The sequence below is a fragment of the Tachypleus tridentatus genome, chromosome 4 (assembly GCF_004210375.1).
Source record: "Tachypleus tridentatus isolate NWPU-2018 chromosome 4, ASM421037v1, whole genome shotgun sequence".
NCBI classification, from domain to species: domain Eukaryota; kingdom Metazoa; phylum Arthropoda; class Merostomata; order Xiphosura; family Limulidae; genus Tachypleus; species Tachypleus tridentatus.
The window spans coordinates 49,776,942-49,793,376 of record NC_134828.1 but is presented as its reverse complement, the minus strand read 5'-3'; the positions used below and the strand labels follow the sequence as shown (position 1 = coordinate 49,793,376).

The 16,435-nt window shown below is 33.0% G+C and overlaps 1 protein-coding gene across 2 annotated transcripts in view; it reads right to left on the bottom strand.

Annotated features, from left to right (window-relative positions):
* Window positions 1-14,325, bottom strand: part of LOC143249098 (sodium/potassium/calcium exchanger Nckx30C-like) — a 70,517-nt gene extending 56,192 nt beyond the window's left edge. The window contains exons 1-2 of one of the 2 annotated variants that reach the window (XM_076498356.1): window positions 14,141-14,325; window positions 3,695-4,756 (exon numbers count right to left, since the gene is read on the bottom strand). In XM_076498356.1, coding sequence (XP_076354471.1) covers window positions 3,695-4,519 — 825 coding nt within the window. In that variant the 5' untranslated portion in view covers window positions 4,520-4,756; window positions 14,141-14,325. The remainder of the gene's footprint in view (window positions 1-3,694; window positions 4,757-14,140) is intronic. The other variant, XM_076498357.1, reaches the window with a different exon arrangement.
* Between the last annotated feature and the right edge of the window lie 2,110 nt (window positions 14,326-16,435).

The following is a 16,435-nucleotide window of genomic DNA, read 5'->3' as shown; positions in this document are numbered from 1 at the left end:
TAACGTTTCGAAATGTTTCCCTGACTTGTTGACGTATCCAAGAGTTATGTCTTACCTTATAACATTCTAGAATGTTCCTTTAACTTATTGACATCCCCAAAAGCTCTGCCGTATAATATTCTGGAACTTTTTTTTTTTAATTTACTGACATTTCCAAAAGCATTATTTTATCTTTAACGTTCTGGAATTGTCCATTAACTTGCTGACATTCTCAAGTAATCTGATTTACAGTCATCAATGCGTGTTTTATTATCTTTTATAACGTCCGTAAGTGTTATGTCATGCATTTGCGTCTCATATTCTGCTGATGAATATTTAATATGGCTAATTTCTCGTTGATTTATCGTTATTAAGTGGTGTTCGTTTGACAATTTTCTGCTACAGTAGTGCTGCTCTTGAGAACAAAAACTGGTTCACGTTATTGACCTTGTAGTTGAGTTGCACAGTTATAAATTTAATTTTTTCATCTTTCAATTAATTAAGTGATATTGTTAGAACACTCTCAATAAAAAGGGCTGGAAAATAAATAACAACTGATCAAGAAGTTTGTCATTGTTAGTTTCGTTTATTTTAAGATAATCAAATCTGGTTTGTCATTGTGTCATTATGTGGCATATTCTTCTTAAATCAACGTGTAAAATAAATTGTCACCATTCTAGAACAATGGTATAACTTTCAAGCCAAAATATTATTGTATATTAATATATTTAAAGTGAAAAACTATTGGACGAAATTAATAACTTGAACTCGTACTTCGCAACATTTTGGAGGCTAGTTTCTTTGACGGTGACACTACAAGTTCATAGTTAAAACGCCAGGAGGAGATATTTTGTTTAAATGCAAAAAAAAAATGAAAACTTGTTTATTCAGTAGTTTTTTTTACTATGCCACAATTTGTTTAGGGCTAAACGTACAAAGTATTTCGATATTCTGAAAATATATTTTATTGTTGATAAGTGTCTCTTTTAATTTCAAAATTATCTAAAGAGAACTAAGAACGTTTTAAAAATAAGTTTTATATGTCTAATACAAGTCACGAGAAAAAAAACAACAAAGCCAACCATTCCTGTTACAAAATACAACAAGCAGTTCCAAGACACTTCTTGACATGTTCAAAATCTAATAACGTCAGCAGTTGCATTAGAAACTACAAATTTTCGAAGCAAAGATATCCAAGCCATTTCGGTGAAAGAGAATATTTTTTGTTTCGTTTTTTCATTTGAAATGTCATTTTTTCTCTAGTAATTTTTAGAAACAAGCAACTAAAGTGTTTGCTAAAAGTAGAACACTTAAAACTATCTTTGTATTTCTACGACAGCTCCATTCAGATCGATACAAAAACTAATGTCATTAACCCACCTTTTATCATGTACAACTTCTGATTCTGAAGTGAGGAAATCTCAATGTAAACCACTGATCTGTAGCCCCTACACTGAACGTAAAACTACGTCGTGATGTTTTTAACACGCTCTCGATAGAATGTATGTTACTTGGACGTTACAAGATTAATTAAACAAATGCTCTGTATTTCCTACACACTAAACTACATCGTAATGCTGTTAATAGACTTTCAACAGGATGGAAATAACCACATTTTATTAAACAAACCTATGCATTTCCTACACTATAGACAAAAATAAATCATAACACTGTTTATTATCTCTGAAACAGATAGACATTACCAATTTTTATTAAATAACTCCCGCGCTGTATGCCGCACACTATATATAAAACTATATCGTAATGTTATTAACATGGGTTTGGCAAAATGGATGTTACTAAGTTACTCTCTACCCTACACTAAATAGAAGGCTAAGTAACGTGAAAGTGAACGCTTAACTGTATAGTAAAGTGAAATAAAACCCTGAATAGCGAAGAGGAGTGTTATAGAATTAAGAACTATAATCAGTGATGACGAGAAACCCACTTGTTGAGAAATTTATATGCAAAAACGGCTCGTTTGGGCTGAGAAAACACTTTACATAGAAGAGCGAACAACGTTTCGACCTTCTTCGGTCATCGTCAGGTTCACAAAAAAAAAAAAAAACTTTTTTTGTGAACCTGACGATGACCGAAGAAGGTCGAAACGTTGTTCGCTCTTCTATGTAAAGTGTTTTCTCAGCCCAAACGAGCCGTTTTTGCATATAAAAGAATTAAGAACTATTTTAATGATACGCGAATTTAAAACAACTTCACGATTCCATAACTTATCAGGAAAAATAATCATAAAGTAAAGGCATATTAAAAAAACACATGCATATTTATTTACAGGAAAAAGGGATAATGTATATTATAGTATAAAAGTAAAGAAACAAAATGGAGAGGAAAAAACACCGTAACAAATGATCTTGAAAAAGAAGATTGGAAGAGTGAAAAGAAATAACAAAAAACAAGAGATTTAATTATTGGGTTACGTAATAGTAATATACAGACAGAATAAAATTTCGGTTGAACAAAGACTTATTTAGAAATTACACATTTTAATGAAGGATGGAAAAATTTACAAACAAATTGCCACGGTACTGTCACGTATTAATGAAACAACTCAAGTAATTTACGTTATTAGTGGTGAACAAACGTCTTTATATAAAAACGTAAAATTTGTTGGTATTCTGTTACTTTTTCCGGCTTGATTTCACAAGTGGTATTGAGAGCCATGATCTAGTCTACTAGAGAGAAAATAGTGATTTAATTTTTGTTTGTTTGTTCAGAATTAAGCACAAAGCTACACAATGGGTTATTTCTTTTCTTCACAAAATTTGGCAAATATTATGGTAATCTGTGAGTTTGTCAGCTTAAGATGATGGTGTTATTTTTATATTAAAGTTACAGAGTCACGTGTTTGTTATTATAACAAAAATGTTAAAGACAAATTGTCTAGCGTAAAATATATTTATTTTTGACGTCTCATGTGATAATAGTAGAAGAAATTTGAGCAAGATACAAGAAAATGATTCAGAACTCGCGTCATTAAGTCTTCTTTTCCTAAATCAATTTTTAAAAATAATTTTAACTATTGTTACAAGTAATGTACAACTTAGATATTACTGACATCTTAGCTACTTCATTAAAACGATTACTTTGCGTTAAACAAAAAAACTAACTTATGTATTATAAAGTTATCATATATGAAAAACTACACGCAAAATTGGTTCTCCATGATCACGTCTGAGAGAAAATTGACAAGGGCGAGAATGTTCTATCATGACAAATATTGTTTTCTTATATTTTATACACTTTTGATAAATAATTCACAAAACTCTTAAATTGAATCTTTACACCTTGGAATATGCATTGTTTTTACGGAACTGTTGGTTATAAGTGTCTAAAATGTAACCTTGCTAGCAGAATGCATAAGATTTTGGGATGATAAAGATGGGAAAAATTGGTTTTGCTTTTCACTAAAGATGCTATTAAATGTTGAAATACATTTACAACTTAACTAACATTACTAAATAAAGAGCCTTCGGCGTTAAAACGATAAGCTTACGGACTTACAATTTTGAAAGCAGTCGTTCTTTTCCCCTTGATAGACTCAGTATAAAGTCCATTGTGGATTTGCTCTTAAACACACACCCTGAATAAAGTTGTGAAATTTATCTTTAACTATACACTGACAAATGATAAAAATATAAAAATACATTTTCCCATTATTTTAGTGAAGGTAATATCATACTTAGTGGTTTTTACTTACACTAGGCATCAGGTGGTCTGTACTGCTTACTCGTGTAACTTTATTCCTGTTCAGTACTTTTTTCACCAACCTTTCTATTGGCTCGTTGAATTTCATGAATGTTACATAGCTGAAGTAGCACATTAAGAGCATCACGGCTTCATACCAGTATATGACATTGTCACGAAAACATATTATCAGGATCACCAGGATAATGGAGTAAAAACTGACGTCTCGAAACAGTGGCCACCATGTCAGTTTCAGGATGGATTTGCTAAATATGGCACACATCGAGATAACAAAAAGAATATTAAATACTGCAGATCCGACAATTGTACCGATGCCAACATCATCGAAAGAAATAAAAACTCCAATAATGCTAGTAAAAAGCTCAGGAGCACTACCTCCTGCGGCCATGAACGTTGCCCCTGCAACATCTTCAGATATCTTAAGATTCTCGGTGATTACCTCCAGGGCTGGTATAAAGAACTCATCACAGACAATGGCTAAAGCGGCAAACATGTAAGACAGGCCAACCACATGGCAGATTACGGCGCCATGTTTCCTTTGAGTCTCAGTGAATAAGTCTGGTGGAAACTGTGGTGGAGGTTTGGTTGTATTGAGACCATCTTTTTCGGTGTTTAGTAACTCCCTGAAATGGTGAACGAAACTATGGTCCTTCAACGCTTCGTTTTCGGCAATCAATATTTTTGAATTAGTGCCGCTGTGAGTACAGCCACTGCAGGAAGGATGAGTATATGACAATAATCCTACTAGAAAAACACCGACTGCAAACACTGCAATTGGATTCCTCCATCGTCTTCGAAGTTTCTTTCTTGTGTCCATGATATCAACTGACCACTGGGCTCAATGGAATTGAAATGTAAACATCTATAATTCCAGTTAACTGCAAGAAAACGTTAAAGGAGTGATTGTCAAAACCAGATGATCATAAGTTGCTGTTTTCGGAAATTATGGCATAATTAATGAACGACAAAGACATGCTGTTTATGGGTAACTCCATTCAACTGGTCGAATGTCGTTTATGTGAGAATTCTGAAGTCCAAAGCTTTTTAATTCTACCTATCGATGAAGATAAAATAATATATTTTGTATATATGTTATGCGTAAAAAACACATTAATTAATTATTGTTACGTAACACACATGCATGGCAAAATACACAAAATTAAAACAAAAATAACGCAAATATTTTTCGTCAAAGTATTAGAATAAAGAAAGAATTAACTATTTTATTACAAAAGATATTGGAGTGTTAGAAAAACTAACGTCCACGTCTTTTTTGGAAACACGTTTAATTTTATATTATTATTAAGTAAACTAACAAAAAAGGGCTGAAGTAGGGGTTAATGATAGGTAATTATATTAAAGCAAAAAGTCTTCTTTACCTTAAGTTATACATAAACGTTATATTACTTAAACGGATACCAGCCTTTTGACTGAAGATCCAATACAAGTCATATTCTATGTGGCTTTAAAGTACCGCTTAAAATACGTAAGAAAAGTAACTGATATTTAACTTTAAGAGTGTTAGTTATACACAGTCTTTAACTTAAAACATTTCATAAATGTGTATTTAAACATATTCAAAGTATCAACTAAAAAACTATTTTAGTAAAAAAATTTCGTTTGGTAGTATTTATACAACAGTACACAAACTTATTGGGGAATAGAACTGTTCAAAACGTTCTTTCAACTTTATTGTAATCATATTAAAATTTGTTTTGTTCAGTTACTCTTTCACTTAAATATGAAATAAATAAGAAAGTTACAGACATTGCAGATTTTAGTTCATACGCGTAAAGTATACCTATCTGCAGCTATATCTAACAACGCATAAATGTATGTAAAATATGTCCAATTACATAAATTCCTAGTAGCGTGTAAAGGCATCCAAAGTCTAAGAGCATAAATGCACTCAATTACTGTTATGTCTAACCGCATTTCAGTGTACAAAAATATATCTAGCCACATCTTTTTTGACAACGTGTACATGTAAATAACATACATTTATTCACAGCTATGTCTAACATCCCACGATGTACCTATCTAAATAACGCATAAATGTATTTATTCTGCTACAGTTATTTCTAACCTCATGTCATTGTACGTAAAATATATTGAACTACTGCTATATCCAACGACGTGTATATATATGTAAAATACACCCAGCTACCGTTGTCTAACAAAGCATAAATGTATGTAAAATATACTTGTATCGCTATGACTTAGATGTGTTTATCTATTTGTTCTTGTAGGTTTAATTCTTACATTATATATATGTAACGTACTGATAATTAAATACTACATACGATGTTTGTACCTAAGAGATACGAGCTTATTGTGCACTAACATCCTTAGTTTTCTTCTGCAGTTATCACAAATAAAATTGTTTTTTGTGTCATGAGAAATGCTGTGTGCAGTAGAATTTCTACAATAAAAGTTTGTGATTTATAACTTAATATGTACGACTATTATAATACGAGACTAGACAAATTTCCAGCCGCAAATCTTTTAAATGAAACTGCGTTGGAAGTTCAAGTACTATTAACATGTATAAAAAAATATCTTAGTGCTTCCCTTATCGTTATATTTATCAAGTATTAATGTTCAAGTACAATAAAATAATCATGTGGGTTTCAGTACTTGCTATTATATTTACAGTTTGTTAATGTTGAAATATTATAACAAGAATAAAAAGTGTTTCAAAACTGGTCAATATCTTTAGTATCTGTAGGGTAGTATATGCACTGTATACACATAATACACTTTTCTGCTTCTGGTTTTGAGGCAATATTATGCACTAAATACAGGTCATATCGAACTTTAAGAAGCTCTACACCAAAGCACTGTTTCAAAGGTGCTTTAAAGTGACTTCTGGCACAGAGTTAATCCTCAGAGAGTTCTGGAAAAATCACTTTAATATCCTCCATTGCTTGAGGATCAAGGACAAAGTCTGGAGGGAAGTGTCTTTGAGGACCATGAACTCAGCCTGGAAGAAATTGTGGCCAGACTCAGTAGCAGATAGAGCCTTTGAAGGCTTTGAGGCTGAGCTTGTTGTCAAGGATATTGTCTCACTAGGCAAGTGTATGGGCTTGAATGTGAGTGGTGATGATGTGGAGGAGTTGATTGAAGACCACAACACTGAGCTCACCACGGAAGAACTCCAAGACCTTTAAAAGGAGCAGCAACAGAAGACAACTGAGGAAGTGTCTTTAGATGAGGGAAGGAAGGATGTTTCTAGTTCACTAATCAAGGAAATGTGTGAAAAATGGGGAGAGTTACAAAGTTTTGTGGAAAAATTTCACCCTGACAAAGCTGTAGCAAACCGCAGCATAAACCTTTTCAATGACAATGCCATGTCTTGATTCACAAACATTTTAAAATGCAGACAGAAACAAGTTTTTAGTGAGAAATAGGTCCAGTGAGTCTCAAGCAGGTTGTAGCGGTGCAAAGAGACAGAAAAAGAGAAAGAACCCCAGAAGGAGAGTTACCTGACGTTTTTATGGAAGGTGACTCCCCTTCCAAACAATAATAACCCTCCTACTCTCCACGTTCCTCACTAGTAGTCTCACTAGTCTGAAAACGAACCTAATTACCTAACGTTATCAAAGCGTTGCTAAGCAGAGCTAACATATTTTAAGCTAAATCAAATAATTCTTCTGCTGTTATAAGTAAATATAATCAAAGTTTTAAATTTTGTGATAATGTTGTGTAACCATGTCAACGGTTGCCTGGAAAATGTTTAAATTAAATTTACTGCTTACAGTGAGTCATAAAAAATAAATTCGGATACTGATTCTTAAATAAAATATAACGTAACCTTTAATTTCACCTTACAGAGAAACAATATCTAAATGTGTAAGAAGCCATCAACTTGAACGTTTTCAGTTCTAATTCCGTACATCAAAATACTGCTAGATAATACATAATCTTATGCAACACAACAAGCTTGTGTAATAAAGTTAAATGCTATATGGCTTGATACAACTTACACCTTAATTAAACAGAAGAGAAGCTCTGTACTTATCATTTACAGATAAAGGGTTTATTTCTCTTTGTATTTTACATTAAATGAATGCTCATATGTATATACATAAATTAGCTAAGACTTTTGCAAATGAGTTACGTGAGAAATTACACTGGTTTACTGTATAAGATAATTCGTGCTTTATTACAACAGTTAGGAAACTTGGGTTTAAATTTAGGAAAGACTGCAGTTGTTTACTTGTACGTGAACTTTAAAATTTGGACGTGTTTCAACGTAATATTATTTTTGTTTATTGAAAAAGTTGCCATAATGTTTGAAAATTCGAGAGTTTTCTCCAACTGCTGTGTTTTTAAGTAATATATGCCATGATTTCTTTTTACTATTTATTTAAGTTTGATATCGTTGTTGATTTTTAATATTAATATGCTATGACAGTAAAAACTAATTAACTAATTCATGTGTTCAGAATCTTTTGTTCCTACTGTAAAGTAAAAATTGTATTATAATACTTAAATTACTTTTTGGATATTGCAAACAAATGTTTTAAAGCGCATTTAAAATATTTTTGATATTTTGTTAGATAATAAACATAAACATTCTCACGTGCACACAATGCGTCCCCTGAAATGGTTGTTTTATCTTCGCACTTAGTAATGCAAAAGAGTAGATTTGACATTCTGACTAATTCAGTGATACCAGTTCTTGTTGACTGAAGATGTGTTTGTAGCGTTAATCGAGACCTCGAGAGGTACACCCTTGTGCAAATTAATTGAAACAAGACGGAAAATTACGATTTTTTTCAATTTTTTGCGTTTTATTTCTGAGAATCCAAAAATTACTCACAAATTAATACATGATATGACCGCCTTTATTTTTCAGAAGATCATTAATGCGCTTTGGCATCGAGTCCATGAGTTGACTGCAATCTTTACTAATTCTTGGATCGTGGTACCACACCTCAATTATGGCCTCAATTAGCTTATCTTTCGTAGTACAGACTTTTCCCCGAAGTCTTTCTTTACAAATCGCCCAAAGATTTTCAATAGGATTTAAGTCTGGAGAGTTTTCAGGCCAGTTCAGCACTTTTATTCGCATTGTATTCATAAAATTCTTCACAAGTTTCAATGTGTGGCATGGAGCTAGATCTTGCTGAAAAATGCCAGATTCATCTGGAAATATCTTTTTCAATTCTGGAACGATTTGTTTGTTTGTTTGTTTTGGAATTTCGCACAAAGCTACTCGAGGGCTATCTGTGCTAGCCGTCCCTAATTTAGCAGTGTTAGACTAGAGGGAAGGCAGCTAGTCATCACCACCCACCGCCAACTTTTGGGCTATTCTTTTACCAACGAATAGTGGGATTGACCGTCACATTATGACGCCCCCAGGTTTTGTGCGATTACGAGTCGCACGCCTTAACACGCTTGGCTATGCCGGGGGTTCTGGAACGACTCTTCTCTGCAAAACTTCGTGTACTGTGGTCCTCGCATCATACCTTCTACTATATGTAAGCCTCCGACGCCATAGTAGCTGAAAAAGCCCCAAAACGTCTTCTTCAAGGAATGTTTTACGAACTGATTGATGCGAGATTCTCGAAGTTTTTCACCTGAAGATCTGCGAACATGCAGACTTCTTTGACCCTGTACGAAGAAATGAGTCTCGTCACTGAATAACACCTTCTTCCATTGTTCTTGCGTCCAGTTCTTGCAGTTCAGACCCCATTGATACCGTTTTTTCTTCATTGAGTTGGTAAGAAGTTGTTTTTTGACTGGTCTCCTTGCCCTTCTAACACAATTTCGAATGACGTAATATTCCTCAAAATTTCGTCATATATCCCAAAAATAGATCGACCGTTCTGCAAAACACAGCTAATGACGCCGTCTGTGTGAAAATATAACTATTAAAGGAAATCAGCGGATCCAGCGAGCCTACACCGGCCGCCATGCTGAAAATATTGTAAAATGACTATTTGTTTCAATTAATTTGCACAAGGGTGTAAGTAGTTTAACAGTCAAGTTTGTAAATAATGTCCTGTAACATCTATAGTGAATTAATTATCACGAGTTACAGAGTGGATTTGCCATAATCTTTGTGCCATTTCTGTTGCTGTAAGTATTGGTTTTTAGTGAAAGGAATTTTGTTCAACAAATAAATATTTGGGTGAAAGCTACCTTCTGGTTTAAACAGTTGGTCGACAACTGCCTAATAAACTCATAATATTCTTCTACTATACTTATCAAAACAAAGAATGTGTAATAATTTCTCAGAAACCATATCTCCATATCTTCTACATGCGGTGTCGATGAGGCTGATGACTCAGTCGTCTTGCTAGATCTCATTAGGCTATCACAGAGTACAATGCCGAGGCTGGCGAAGTATGACTTCTTGACTGATAATTGTTACCTTTTCAGCAGTTGAAAGTTCTCTAATTGTACCTAATTTTATTTGGGTATAAATGAATGCCTATGTTTTGAGAAGTTTAGTTTTTTTTTATTGTATCGAACACTTCACACCATGTTTAACTCTCTTGTAGCTTATTACTTTAAATTAAACATTTATTTCTCTTTAAAATGTATGAATTTTAGTCAATAATAAAATATTTCTTTTCAGCAACACTTGTATACATTTTTAAAACTATAGCAACTACAAAATATTGTAACAGATTTACTGTTGTACATTTATTTTAGTGCTTACGTTTGTTACAGTGTAGTATTCTTTTTTGCTTGTAACGTATAATGTTGTTTGTGAATTGCGCAAGTCTCGACGGTTCTCGAAATTTGTAGAAAAGATTTTTGAGTGTAAGAATCAACAATGTGTAAGTAATACTGGTGATTGACATATTGGTGTCAAGCGAACTTTGGTGAACAATCTAGAGTCTCACGTGATTTGTATAAAATTAACGCGACAAGAGAGTAGAAGAAGGTTATTATTGGTCTGCTACAGTCAGTGCACTGTAAGCATCGGAAGCTATAATTGCGATTAACGCCAATTAATCAGAAAACTACAGAACTGGACCAAGAAAGTTTATAGATTTCAAACGCTATAAACCGTTCAACGTCAGTCAATCAACTTCGGACGTTAGTACTCCTACGAGAACATTAAATATTGTCGCTGGTGAAAACTAACGGTGCTTTAAGTTTAGCCAGCTGTCAAAAGAAGTGTACAGAAGATATCAACAAAGAGTTTGCTCTCAGTAAACATCGATAAAAGATAGAACTCGTGTATATAAATCATCATTTGTAATAACTATTAGTAATAACCGTTATTATAAATTGTATTCTTTTTAGTATATTAAAATATATTTGTGTTAAAAAAGAAAATTGTGTGTATCAATGTTGTTGGAGAAAACCGTAAATTTGATACTTGTCGAATTTCTAATAACTGCTAAATTAAAATTTCCAGTTATTCAAAATAGTAATTACGTTAACATACATAATATAATAATATCAACAGAGAATCTCCGACAAATCATTGTATGTGATGAAATTATATGAATAAAAATCGTATTTCTTTCATAGACCAGACTGAAGTATCGAACTGAAAAATAAAGTAGCAAAACACTCTAATCAGTAATAAAAAAAGAAATAACTCTACATTTACTATAAAATTACACTGAAAGCTTCACATACTTTAACTTGTTTTTTCCATAGAAATGTAAGTTTATTTTCTCTACTTTAAGTACTGAAGTTAATCTAATATTTCAAATGGTTACGGGGGGATATACCAAGTAACTATAGAAATCTCACAGGAACTATTACACTGGGGACTTGCAGAACAAATAACGTTTTTATATCCAATTTTACACAGTGAAGTACTGATTTTTCTACATGAAATATCAGATTCTCATTAATCAATACAATATTACTTAGAAATATTGCGTAATCCCATACAATTTGGGATAGGCCCGGCATGGCCAAGCGTGTTAAGGCGTTCGACTCGTAATCGCACAAAACCTGGGGGCGTCATAATGTGATGGTCAATCCCACTATTCGTTGGTAAAAGAATAGCCCAAAAGTTGGCGGTGGGTGGTGATGACTAGCTGCCTTTCCTCTAGTCTTACACTGCTAAATTAGGGACGGCTAGCGCAGATAGCCCTCGAGTAGCTTTGCGCGAAATTCAAAAACAAACACCTTGGGATTGTTCTACTTGATTCTTATTGTAGAAAAATTAATAGTTTATTTTCTATTTCCTACATTGGTTTCCTATATTTAAAAAAACGCATTAAATCATTATCAATTATTGTAATATTACTTTGAAATGTTGTGTATGCCTGAGACCGTAAAAGGTACTGTTACAAGTAAATCTTATTGCAGAATAATTAAGAACATTTTTTTCTTTATTATTAGTTTAATTCAGACAAACTTTGAAATTTTATATAGAAATAATTAAATTATCACTTATGCAATAATAATTCTATCATAATTTTCTTGCCTAAAACTGCCAACATTTTAAAATTCCTTACTGTAGACAAGTTTAACTGAGCCTTCAAGCTGGTGTTTGTTAGTTTTCTTTTGTCGAACATGGACAGTGGTTAGCGTGACTGTACTGTTAACTCAACGTTTCATAGCTCGAGTCCACTTGCAGCAAAAACGCGCTCTGAACTTTGGGGCCTTCTGTGAGCTACAAGAATAACAGTTGTTGGATTTGAATTTCGAGCAAAGCTACTCAAGGGCTATCTGTGCTAACCGTCCTTTGCTTTAAAGTGGTAGAGTAGAGTGAAGGTTATTGTTCAACATTGACAACTCGTGTGCTACTCTAACCGAATAGTTGGATGTGATTATCCCTGTTATAAATCCACAGTTCCCAAGTTTGAAGCGCGAGTTTTTATTTATTTTTTTATAATATTGGAATGCGAACCATGGAGCCTCGGATCTACAGTCCTGCACAATAACAAATGAGGCGTTCTTGACCTAAGAGCGACAGTTAAATCCCACTCAAATGTTGCAAAAGTAGCCCAAACATTAACCGTGTGTGATACTGACCAATAACCAATAATTTTTACTTATTTTTAATAGCGTCAAAGGACCTGTATTTAAAAATATGCTCCGATCTTCATAAAGGACGATAAAGTTTTTTAATTAGGTATAATCTATACCGACATCGTTTAGTTTTGCTTCTCTTTCAAGCATTGGCATTTTCTATCTGAACAACATCTTACGAAATGCATGAACTAAACAGCTACTTGAACATCACTTAATGTGATACATGAACTAAACAGCTACTTGAACATCACTTAATGTGATACATGAACTAAACAGCTACTTGAACATCACTTAATGTGATACATGAACTAAACAGATACTTGAATAACACCATATGTGGTGCATGAACTAAATAGCCAGCTTTACAACACTTTATATAATACTTGGACTAAACAGCCAGCTTAACAACACCTTATGTAATATGGGGATTAAATAGTTATTTAAACAACACCTTATGTAGTACAAGATGTAACTAATAACTTCGCTTCTTTTTTACAACATATGGAAACAGTAAAAGATCGTAATAAATTCTAACGTTTTAAATGTGATGATTGCTTAATTTTTTACTTTAAGTATTGAGTTACTTGTAAACAGAAAAAAAAGAATAAACACCGCATATCATTTGAATTTTCTCTAAGTTCGAAAATTTAAGAGTCCACACGAAATGTTTTGGATAATGTAACTTAAATTACAAACCTTTTGTATGTTATTCAATGATGATAACCAAATTACTCGTCAATGTCCCTCAAAACAAAAGAAAACTAGTACTGAAAACATTGGATTTCAAATTTGTTTTTGTTACCACTAAGTGTAGAAACCTGCTCCGAAACCCAGCTGATGAGTCAAGATAGTCTTAAAGCAAGGTGTGTATTAAATGCAAATACAGCTGTTAAAATGGCTGATAAAAATTTATTTTTGCATAGCTAATGGCTCAGCACATTCATCTGTAAGCGTATTTAATTGTAGGAGCCTCTGGCTTGTTATTACTAGCCAAAAAGATGTTTTGAGTTAAAACATCTAAGATTTTTCACTTTTCTAACATAATGTATTGTTTAGTCGAAGCTTATACTTTATTGTTTTAATACTCCCTTACATTACTCATTCGTACTTATGAACACAGGATACCAAGAGGCAAGACCTTTGAAAATTTAATCCGTTGGATCGGCTGTAATAACTGTCTCAACTTGTGACAAAGCAGTTTGCCAATTTAATTGCAAAAAAAAAAAAAAAAAAAGTTTGTGTTAATGTTCTACGTTTTTCTAACCTACGTGGAGTTCAAACTCTCTTTTTTTTTTTTTTAACCAGCAGGATTTTGCGCACTGGGCGCTATTTAAATAAGCATCGAATGAAGCAAGGTAAGCATTAGCCCCTTCTATAGTTCAGCACCCAAGTAATATGAAACCGAGAGTGGGACAAAACAACTGCATCACTCACTAGCCGTCTATCTCTAACTGATTATATGCTGAAGTTTCCTTACCAGTTATATCTTCATCTTGTACATCTGGAAACAGCTGAATATCGCCAGACAATATCTTAATTCAAACAAAAATTATCGAGAATTAGAGCTTTCAGCATTGGCTTGTCTCTTAACTGCTCCCCGAGTTTCTCTGCAATAGTGGTGAGAAAATTTTAGTTATCGCTCAATAGAGCGTCCTCTAGTGTAAATAAAGTGTGAGTTCCTACCGCAAACTAATCGATAATTTCGCCAGAGCTAAAAGTCTATCGCCTAATGTTCAGAGAAAAGGCGTAGCAAAAGAAAACTGGCTGGGGAAAGCTTCATAGCTCTTTTAATCTATTTCATATTTACATATCATAAATAAGTGCGATTTTTCTTTTATTCAGTGAGGCAATTTTGAACCTTTTTGAACTCTAAATATCAGGATTAACAATACAAAACATACACTTATAATTAAGAAATGGATGCCTCGTTTGAGGGAAAAGCAAGAACATTTTGGGCACACTGCAACCTTGTCTATACTATTGATTTAGAATGTCGCCTAAGAAGTAGGGCTGAAGTGAGTCAAAAACATATTTAAAAAATTGTGTTTGAAACATAAGTGTAACAATTACCTTGTGATTTTTTATTCAATATTTCAAAAGTAAAAACAAACAACAAATGTAATTTTTTATGCTGTTCTTTTCTAATTTAGCAACATATTTTCTTTTACAAAGTTTCTGAGATGGAAAAACACTCAGTTATGTTCGTTTTTTTGCGAATTGATACTTAGGTCACATTGGGCAAGTAATATTGTTAGAAATATAATATTAATTAAAGTTAAGTTAAAGTCAGGACAGTCAAAAAGTTAAAGAAACATGATGACTGTAATTTAGTGCTAAAATCTGTTGCTGTACTTTTGAATTGTGTGGCTTTTATTTTTTCTCAGAGACGTAAAATGCTCAAAAGATTTTCGTACAGATCAGGTTTTGTGACCACATATCAGTCTGATTTAAAATTTATATATCTTGGTATGGTTTAAAGAGTGTTTAAAACTCAGCATTAATAAACTCAGTGTGTGTGTTGTTGGTTTTTCTTTAAGTTGACCTATAACTAAAATTAATTTAAACACAGAGGTTGCAGTTGTAAGAGGTTCAACAAAACAGTTCCAGCAATCCAATCAATCTTTCTTCGTTTAAATAGTGGGAAATGTGTGGAATTAATGTTCTTAGGAATGAACTCATGAAAACATAATCAAAATAACTAGTGACTAAATACAAAGTGTGTTACAGTGATTAAACTCTAGGCATTTTTGAGATCTTCTGAAGAATTTAGTCGTGGATGACGATCTGAGACATTAAATTTTAAAAATAGGCTTCATATTATATTAATTTTACATGTGGTTAGAATTCCAAACTAATAAAAGTAATTTGCTTTCTAAGCTTATAACAAAGCTTTAAACAAAGATCTGCGATACTCCATGAAACATACGACTTATCTTTATGTGTTCTATGAGTAAGATATATATATATATATATTTCTTTAATGTTACTTTAATTATCAGTATTGGTTAAAATGTTTAGTATATCTATTTTAATTCTTTTTTAATTTTTTTGTTATGCTATATTTTATTATTTTGCATTTTAGCTTGGTATATTATTCTCTCACAGATAGTTAAATGATTAATCGGCTACATGTGCCATATTTAGTAGTTACTCGTGAAGAAACAGTAAGTGAATGCGTTTTAATTGTCTATTTAACATAAGTCATTCTACACTATTAGTTTAACAAATCCAAAGTTTTGTTTATATTCATTACTTTTTGAATAACAGGATCTTATTCGTGTTAAAATTTGTGTTTAAAGAATGGTCGACTAGTAATATCGTTATTCTGGCGTAGTCGCGGGGCGGCAGCACAATAAGAAGGGTTCAAGCGCCATATTTGTCTGTACATTTGTCTGGTTGTTTTCGGCGTTTGACAGTATCAGTTTAACAGAAAACAACAGTATACCGCAAACAAAATGTTGTGTTCCTTTGTGCTACAATCGTGGTTGGCACAGATTTCTGACTACTACGAGTAAGGAAAGAGAGAGTGTTCGAAAACGCAGGATTCTGGCCATCAGAAGAGCTGATCCTAAGGCCAAGTTTCGTATGTGGGAGCCTAGACCAAGCTGTGTCGTGTGCCACGATCACTTCGTACCGACAGATTACTACAGTGAAACATCTTTTGGTAATTAGGATTCCAGTATGAAAAAAAAAAAATGACACCTACTACCTCAACCACCACAGTCCTAGGAACACACACATACATACATCCACACACTCACACACAATAACA